This window comes from Acyrthosiphon pisum, chromosome X, assembly GCF_005508785.2.
Source record: "Acyrthosiphon pisum isolate AL4f chromosome X, pea_aphid_22Mar2018_4r6ur, whole genome shotgun sequence".
Classification (NCBI taxonomy): domain Eukaryota; kingdom Metazoa; phylum Arthropoda; class Insecta; order Hemiptera; family Aphididae; genus Acyrthosiphon; species Acyrthosiphon pisum.
In genome coordinates this window covers 52,827,343-52,837,356 of record NC_042493.1, presented here as the reverse complement: position 1 = coordinate 52,837,356, position 10,014 = coordinate 52,827,343, and the positions used below count along the sequence as shown (strand labels likewise).

The 10,014-nt window shown below is 25.3% G+C and overlaps 1 protein-coding gene across 3 annotated transcripts in view; it reads left to right on the top strand.

Moving 5' to 3' along the window:
- Positions 1-10,014, top strand: part of LOC100166883 (polycomb protein Asx) — an 18,413-nt gene that overhangs the window by 4,154 nt on the left and 4,245 nt on the right. For all 3 annotated transcript variants that reach the window (XM_016802301.2, XM_008182199.3, XM_008182198.3), the window contains 4 exons: positions 3,663-3,772; positions 4,310-4,516; positions 8,485-8,794; positions 8,874-9,030. In XM_016802301.2, the coding sequence (XP_016657790.1) occupies positions 3,682-3,772; positions 4,310-4,516; positions 8,485-8,794; positions 8,874-9,030 (765 nt within the window). In that variant the 5' untranslated portion in view covers positions 3,663-3,681. The remainder of the gene's footprint in view (positions 1-3,662; positions 3,773-4,309; positions 4,517-8,484; positions 8,795-8,873; positions 9,031-10,014) is intronic.

Genomic DNA, 10,014 nt, shown 5'->3' with positions numbered 1-10,014 from the left:
GTCGTGTCGCAGTTATAATGAAACACACTATAATGTAAATATTTTTTCTCAACTATTGTAATTTATTCATCTAGGTATTTATTGCATCAGAAAAATTCAATTCTGAAATTCTATTGAAATTCAGCATATTATAATAAAAATAAAAATAAAAATCACAATTTACAGAATATATTATAGCATGAGAAAACATAATATATACAGACATATGTATTATGTTGTGTAAATAATCAGATTTTAGTCATAGCTGTATTACCTTTTTACATTTTTACTTATTTTTTCGTGGCAGATTTGATTCTATAAATAATATATATAGTTTCATACTTTCATATTATGTGGATATTTATTTTTTTACTTACTTATTCCTTTAAGTTTTCACTATAATGTCTTAATTTGCTTTCAACCAATGATTCTATCATGAAGGCTTAATATTCCAACTAAATTATTATGTAATCTTAATTTTAGGTAGTTATCCATGCTCGCCGCAGAATATAACATACCCCGTTCCATAAATCAGTTCCACACTCCAACATTGTCATAGTTATAAGTAAGGCCCGGTAGTATTTTAATGTAAAGTGCATAATATTTTTATGGTGATTTTAGACAATGCTTTCCAAGTATATAATTTATTTCATAAAACAGTTACTTCAACGGTGAAACTTTTATTCAGCATATTTCAATGTTTTTTCGTTTTTCGAATATTTTTTACCATTTTTTGGTCAATTAATAATACTCAAAGTTTTACTATAAATAAGTACCTACATAGGTAGTACCTTTGTTATTAAAAATTATTACATTATCAAATATATTTCTGTCATTGTCTCATTATTTATTACTTAAAATATATTTAGGTACTTTTAAATTGAATTCTTTTAAAATAGGTACCTATAACAAACAATTAAAAAAAAAAAAAAATATTGTTTATAAACAAAACATTAAAGTGCTTGTGCCATGTCCCTTAAAAAAGTGTTAAATGTGTCTTTTATTGATTCCTCTCCACCACGTTTCAAATAATATCCTGTAATAGTTTATTATATTTTTAAATATAATATACAGTTCTATTATTGTATAATAATATACCTTAGAAGAATAGCAGGAGTTGACAAGCCAACAAATTATAAATAGGTACTATCATCGTAATCACAAGGTAGAGTGTATTACCAATATACGTTCAAAACTAAAACCAAAAAGATAGCAATCTACTTTTAAGTTTCTTCAATAAATTGCACTATATTTTTGTAAGGTGATTTAATTTAAGCATTTCATTTTTTTGATTGATGTTAATATGGTACTAAATAAAATTTATCACAAGATTATAATTAATTTTGATTACACATTTGTAATAGTAAAAATATAATTATTAGTTAAACCAATTTCTGGAAATTGTTGAGTCCAGTGTATTCATAATTCTTAAAACATTAAATTAAACGGACTATATCCATGGAATAATATAAGTTAACGTCAACCACTTATGCTGATAAAAATATGTACTTGGAATGCTATTTTTAGATAATCAACATTACATTTTTAGCTATAGAATTGTTTCACTTAATTTATAAAGTAGAAGTCACAATTTAACTAATTTCAATCAATAAATTGAAAAATAGGTGGTACTTATCTAAATAATGTAACTACCCAGACATGGTTTACACCATTATTTCTAATAGAAAACTTTTTGGGACATTAATTTTTAAGTAGGTACCTACCTATCTAACATACATATTTAAAAATAAAAGCATATAATATGACTAATAAAACTTCATTAATTGTTCTAATCACATAAAAATTAGATACCAATACATAATAAATATTAAGCAAATGATATTCAATGTTGATATTAGACAATGTTGGTTTCTCACGAGGTTTCTCATAATGTTTTATAATGTATGGAAAATATTACTACGATTAATAATAACTTGCTTAAAAAAATTAAACCAATGTACATACACATATTTTTAATGTTGTGGCTGTAGTTTAAAATTAAGTTTTAATATTTTTACTATTTCTATTTAAAATTTCAAAGTTATATAATTGTCAAATAATGTTCATCTGTTTTCAATAATTATAATGGTAATATTAAAAAATTAACAAGTTGATAGTTAATTAGAGACCATTTATAACGCCCTGACGGCAGCCTATTTTGACTGACACTTAATTTGCCACAGTGCCTACCTAAAGGACATACCCTTCTTGGAAATTGCTCAATTGATATACAAATAATATATTCCATGGGTTCTTATTACATATCCATACACTATGTATCAAAAAATCCAAAAATATTAAATCTAATTCAAAATATACCTATCAAAAATCTTTAATTATATGTATGTACATAATATGTCAACATATATATATAATAATTAAAAAATCAACATAAATAGACTATTTAGCTCTGGTTTTTAACATTCCAATCCACAGTTGTTTGTTGTTACCAAGGTGTTAATTGGTTTGTTGAAGTTATTATTACCCAATTATTCTAATACTTCATATACTATTATTGAACAGCTAAGTACATAATTATTCTTGATAAAATACTTGTTTCAGTTATCTAGATAAATTAATATATTGTAGATAATAATTTATGAAAATCCAGAGAAATCACTCTACTGTACAGTATATTTTAAGTGCACTTTGTCATTACTTGAGGAAGTCACATTAATGAGTAGGTTAATGTTGAATTACTTGAATTCAATTATAAATTATTGTAAGTATGAGTACGAAAAATGATTCTGACTGGAAACTGTATGTCCCTTTATTTTTAAAGACATTTTATAATTTATTTATGTTACTATTCGTATTAAGTATAGTGTGTTCAACTAATTGTTATACATTTAAATTATTTACTATATAATATTATATCATATACTTATTATTGTTATGATCCTACAAATCAATACCAATGTACCCCAGAATGGTATGAATAATATTGTACTATTAATAGCTTAAAATAAGTCTAAATATTTTTTTAATTACTTACAATCAAAGTAAACAAAATTTGTTTAAAAAGAAATCAGTTATATACGTTTAAATATCCAATTTTGTTATAATTTGACCTTAAAACATACATAAATACCTAAATTAATGTTTCTTAAACCTAAATATTTTTTTTTAAACCTGGTTAGACAATATTATTCGGGATTTTGAAAAATTTCGTTTAAATTTGAATTTTTAATGCTTATAATAAAACCAACTAGATACATCCAATTTGCTCCCAGAATTCATCCTCAGAACTAATTTAAGCATTTTTACTATTCTAGAAGGTGCTATAGAAAAAATATATACCTATAGACTACAGTTATTTAACCAATGCGTTTATTGCTCTGTTGAGAATATATTTCATTTGAATTACTTTTTCTAAAACTTATTATTTCATTGACTTAATAATTTGTTACTAAATCGTTAAAGAAACAAAAAATCTTTTTGAAAAATTTAACATTCCCAGGTAGGTACAAGGCACTCACAAGAAATTCTAACATTATTTTATGGTGGAACTTTTGATTTTTTTTTTTTTTTTGATGATATTGTTAATTAAAAAGATAATGGAAAATAAATAATCACCTACACAAATTATAATTTGTTGTTGTAATATATTTTAGCATCCTTAAGAATTTAAGCAAAATAATTTGTATTGACTGTAATAATATATATATATATATATTTTTTAGGTATATGACATAATATGAAATGAATAAAATGGAGGACAGAAAAAGGACAATTCTTTCTTCTGGAAATTCCAACACATCATTAACTCCTGTTAAACTTCAGAAACTTAAAGGTATGAAATTAAAACTATTTGTCACATATTAAGGATTAAAGTAGTTTTATGGTTGCTGCTTAATAATTTAATTTTGGTAATATAAAAGGTCTAACAGTGGCGTGTATCATGGTTTAAATATACAAAGTTATTGCACATAGCCCATATTGTTATCAAACAAAAATAAAATGCCAGCGTAAGGGTACGGTCCTTATTATATATATATTCATCTATATAATATCATAGTATAGTCAATACAGGTCTCCTTACACTACCATTTTAATTCCTTAACGTGATAAAATGATACTATTGCAATAACCTTGTATATTTAAGCCATAGCCTGTATCATAAAAAAAATTGGGTTGTACAAATAATTTTATATGACCTCATAATATTGTTATACCAACCTATAAAATGTCCTGTTTTTCATCTATAAATATTCACCCACCCATATTTAAGGTGTTTTCCGAGTCACACTTGGACCCTATGTTACACGCCACTGAGGTCCAATGAAATTGCTTATTATTATTTTAAATTTTAAACTGATTTTTTTTTCAGAAAACGATAAGATAACTAATGAAAATGATAATGTTTGGAGTATTTCAAAAGTAACTAGAGGAGCTAGTGCAAAGAGTTCAGGTTCAAAAACAGTGATGAAACATGCTTTACGACAACAGGCTAAACGAAGGCGTAAAAATACTACTATTGCGGCTGGAAATGTAGCTCCTCTTCCAAGAATTATACTTCCCTCTAATCAGATAAACAGTAAGGATTATATCATTTAACTTATGGTTATAAATTTAATAATAATAATATTAATGACGGCTGTGTATTAAAAAGTTCATAAATTAAAATTATGTTAAAACTATTTAGGGGTTTTTGTTCACTTGTCTTATTTGCCACTATATTGTATCAACTTAAAAGTATTACTATATTTTTTCAACTGTCTCAATTAAATTAATTATGAATTTTCATTAATCAAAATTTGTTGCTTTCTGAATTTCTGAACTGCTACAAGCAATCCTTTCCATCTTTTCCTGTCAATTGCCAGTTTAAGTGACAAATTTCTATTCACCATCCAAATGTCTTCCTCTACGTGCATCTTTTCATTGTTCATGGTCTACCTAAAATAGTCTTTTCTTGCGTACGGTTTCAGTGATATTTATTTTAAGTATATCATCTTAGGCTCTTTATATGTGTGCAAACGTTTCAATGTTCTTGATTTTTAGGTATAATATTTTATTTTTCATGGAGCTAGTATAAGTCGTCATTTTTACTTCTTTCAAATATTATAAATGATATTGTCTTATATATGTATATATTAATTGTGTATGTAAAGGCTAGGAATGTTTTCTCTGTCCTATGCATAACATATAAAATTGATGTATCCAATTCTTAATACAGTTTATTTATAGTTAATATCAATATTATACTCTATTCAGTATAAGAATTCCCAAATTTGAGCATGATAACTGAGCAGTTTTCTTAGGCAAGGTTAGCAAATGATAATATGATAATATTCATACCATTACCATAGAATAAAGATCACTGCCGACGGCCCAGTAATCAGTATTCATGCATAAATTTGGACATTCTTATTTTGCATAAAGTAGGTATAGAAAACATTTACATATAAAATTTATTGAGGAGAATGTAAGCTCTCAAGCAAAGACTTTTTCATATGTTTATTTGAATATATACATTTTCTCTAATATTAAGTAAGATAACAACTGTAATAAAAATCTGATATGTTGATTCGATAAGTATGTAAGACAATCAACATATTATGCAAATATAACATCATCTCAATATAGCTTAGCTTTGAATAATAACAATGTTTTATTTAGATTTTGGACAATACAGAGACTAAATATAATTACTACACAACTAACAACACATCACTACTACTAATACTACTACTACTGATATATAAGTTATATATAAAAAAATAAATAGTAATAATTACATTATTAATTTCAAAATCACTTCTATTTTAATTAGAATTCACCCAAATGCTGATTTTTCAGTATCTGAGCCATCTGAAATTTGAACGCAAAATCTTGTCAAAACTGCTACTGTTTGTACTTTTGGAACATTCTTAAACCATTGATTTAGATCATTGATTTAGATCATTAATATTCATTTTTTTCAATTAGTATCTTGTGTCTTTTAATCTTTGAACTTCTTACCATTTCCTTCGGGGTATTCCATGTTAATTTTAATAGGACATATGCTTTATTTCATATTATTTGTACTATATTTACTCACCAATTTATGTCAAACTGCTGTTTGGCGTTGAATACTTCTCAAACTTTTCAGAATTAATTGCATTTTCATAGTTTGATATTTTGAACTACAAAATGTTGTTAACATCTGATCAACTACTTTCTATTTTGTTGTACTTCTGGTTGGAAAAACTAAACACAATGTTGTGAATATACATTAATAATAATTAGAATATACTTAAGTGTCCATGAAAAGTCAATGTAGGTACCTAGAAAATTAATTTTGCAAATGTATAGTGTTAGGTCACATTAAGAGGATGCTACTCTTGTGTTTGTTGTCTCCATCTTACAAACCTACAATATACCAAATTTTTGTTCATTAGTTTCAATAATGTGCTGTTAGTTTTGATATTAGAGCGAATAGATCTATTATGAAACTTTTAGGGGAGAACATTATCTTTATTCAATCATTTGTGATTTTTACGATATTATAATTTTTTACCAAGATATAGTCATGTAAAATATCACAAATTAAATATGTTCATTTCTCGCTTGAAAATTAATATCTTATCTAATAATTTCGTAGTAGATAAATTCACTAAACTAACAGCAAACTATTGAAACTAATAAACAAAAATTTTTCATGTCGGACATATCTAAGGTGGAGACCACAAATGCATGGCTAACATCCTCTAAGGAATCCTTTTTACCGTGTTTTTAGTTCGTTAAAATAAAACCTTGGTACACAGTTCCTGTCACACAAAACTTTTTTGTAAACTTTAGTAATTAAATTTCTCTATCTTGAAAATCAGCAACTTTTTCAATACAAAAATAACTAATGTACTTTGCATTTCTAATGAACTATAATAAAATAAGCATTTTCTATAAGACATAGACTACATTAATTTAACTTTGGTAGTTCAAATTCTTATCACAAGCTTGTTTTCCTTTTCTCGTAATAATTGTGCTATAAATTCACATTAATGGTCATGCATATCAAATATTAGCTCAATGTACACAAAGAATCTTTGATCCTGTATGATGTTCAATAGTTAAATTAGATTCACTCATTAATAGCATCCAATGAGTTAGCTACACATATTGATACTTATCATAAATAAACCTTTCTCTAATGTGTTATTAAATGTAACAGTTAGTTATTATTATTATTATTATCTTGAATTTCAGTCCTAATAACTGAGATGTAAACTCTTTTGTAGCTTCAAATATCTAATTTGTACTTTGGTATCTTTGTTGTATTTGTGAGCTTAAAAAAAAAATTAAACTTTCGATGTGCTCGAGTATTAGATTGTTTATTGTTCTAAAAACTTTTTTAAATACGTTTGACACTTGGTAATTTTGGGTATACTTTTATAGTAGTCAACTTGAGAGGTGATGGAGTCAGTTTGTTGGGCCTGACTTTGTATCCTAAGCAGTCAGTTTGTTTTTAAAACACATTTTAAGAATTTTTTAATGTAGATAAATAAAAGTAATAATTATAATGATAATAGTTTAAATCCTACATGTGTTTTTTTTAGACAAATTCAAAACTAATTTTATTAAGATAGTTATCCCTTAAGTTACAATTTTTGAAATTTTTATTGAAAATTATCAAAAAATCTTTCTGAAATTAGTTCATATTAGGGCTATAGAATAGAGCTAAAAATATAAGCTGGTTCCAAATATGCATGTATCTATAAAATTGTTCTTAAAAAGTAGCTATAAGTGCATTATTTTATTTTTCTTATATTATTGACATGTTTTTTATTTTTTTTTTATAGATTTTTAATTTTAAACAATTTATATGGATTAGATATACTTGTACCAAATTCTTGTGAAACTAATTTTTTTTAATAATATATTACCTATGAATTATTATTAATAATTCATTACATTAAATAGTTACAGGAAAAAGTATGTAATGTTTTACCCGTACTTAACAGTATTTTATCTTTTTTTCAAGCTAAAGTTTGAATTTATTTAATCAAAAACTAATGCAAGGGGTTTTTCACTATAAGTTTCAATTTTTGTATAGTCTGATAACAGTTATTAGCAAAACTTGAAACCAATTATAAACTATTAAAATAGTTTTATTGATTACAATCATTTGTTTAAGTCTCTATGAGACATATAATAATAATTTTTCTATACCAAGTTTTATTTATAAAATGTTGCAATTGCAAGTTAAGTCCTTAATGAATTTCAGTAATCTTTTTTTGGGTGAACTATTTAGTATTAAAAAAAATTCTATATTTATTAATTTAAAAAAAAATATATTTTATTTTGTTTATTCTCACCATACTTTAAAGTCTAAAATTGATTAAAAACTTGAGAGTTAGTATCAGAGTTATTAGAGTTATTTTTAGAGTTGGTACTTAGTGTAGTACTAAGTACCAACTCTAAAAAATGTGTATAAAATATGATGTGTTCATTTTACATTTATAATCTTTAAATTATTATTGTACAAAAAATAGATTATTTTTAATACTTTTAATTGTGTTTTTACAGCCATTGAAGATGAATCTAGAGTACCTACAATGTTAGAAGTGTTATCATCTATTCCAGGATTTAGTTTGGTAAAACCACGTAAACGCCCTGGATCTAAACGATTGTCAGCTGCTGCTCAATTGCAGCAAGCAAAGGCTGAAGGTTGTGTTGATTTAGAAACTCCAGATTCTATTCTTGCACAAGTTAATTTAAGATCACTTTTGAATAAACAAACTTTTTCAATGCTACCCCGTCTCTATCAACATAAACTAGTACAAATGTTACCACATGTTGATCGAGAAAGTTTAAGTGATACTCAGTCTGATTTCAGGTTTGTGTGCTGAAGTTAAATATTATATCTCATAACTAAATAAATTTAAAATAAAATGATAAATCTTGTGATTTTTTAGACCATTATTAAACTCATCTGTTTTGAATAATGAGTTCTTTGCTCAAGCTTGTCTTGAATGGACTGATAGACTATCAGAAGGGGAATTTACACCTGAAAATCAGCAAAAAATGAAAATGGATATTGATCGTGAAAAAAGTAAACTAGATCCATTTAAAGTAAGTCATTGAATAATTTTATTTGAGATTACATCATAAATATTATTAGCGTCTAGGTTTTTATATTTTTAACTAACTTATCGAGTGTATAAAGTTCAATAGGAGTAAAAAATTAGGACTATTCATTAAACAGGAAAAAGTTTTTTTTGCATATTTGAGAATATTTCAGGCTTTAGAGAATATTTAGTTTCTTTAGGATCTATAAATTATAAGAAAGAAATGTCAGTTATAATAACATGATTGTTACTTTTGTTTTGGAGTAACATATACAATTTTTTTATAACCAATTCATTTCTTTTAAGTTTTGATTTTGTTTTTAATTGGTCACAATAACTGTGCATTAAATATTTAATTAAAAAAAAATGTATACATAATTTTGAATTCATTAAAGCATAATAATTTGTTGTTTATTAATTATATTTTCATAAAAAACTTATTTTTCTCATTTCTAAAAGTATTGAGATTATTTATAGGTTTTTTTAAAGCATATTGGCATCTTATAAATAAATTATATGTTGTGTATATAAAAACTTAGACCCTAGTTTTTATATTATATAATTATTATTATCATTATACCCATACTCTTGTACCCGTCTATTTAGTTGAGACCAACTGTCACTGAAGATCACTCAGGAATTTGGTAGAAAATTAATAACATTTTAATTTATTTGTTAGCATGTTCTCTTGTAGGAATCTGTTAAACATTAAACCATTAAGAAAACGCTACACCCGCATTTGTTGATGCACCAAAGCCGTCAAGAACAAAAATACATCACTCCACACTCAGCCAAATACTGCACGAAGACAACGATAGTATACAATTATAATAAACAAACATATTATTTACTGTTCAAATTGACTACTACTTTTATTTCAAACCATCATCTTTTGGATCCATGAAGGGGCTGCAGTAACACACTATTTTATAGTAGATTGAAATTTGGACCTTTTATCTGACCTGAAAAATGTTCTTCATTTGACTAA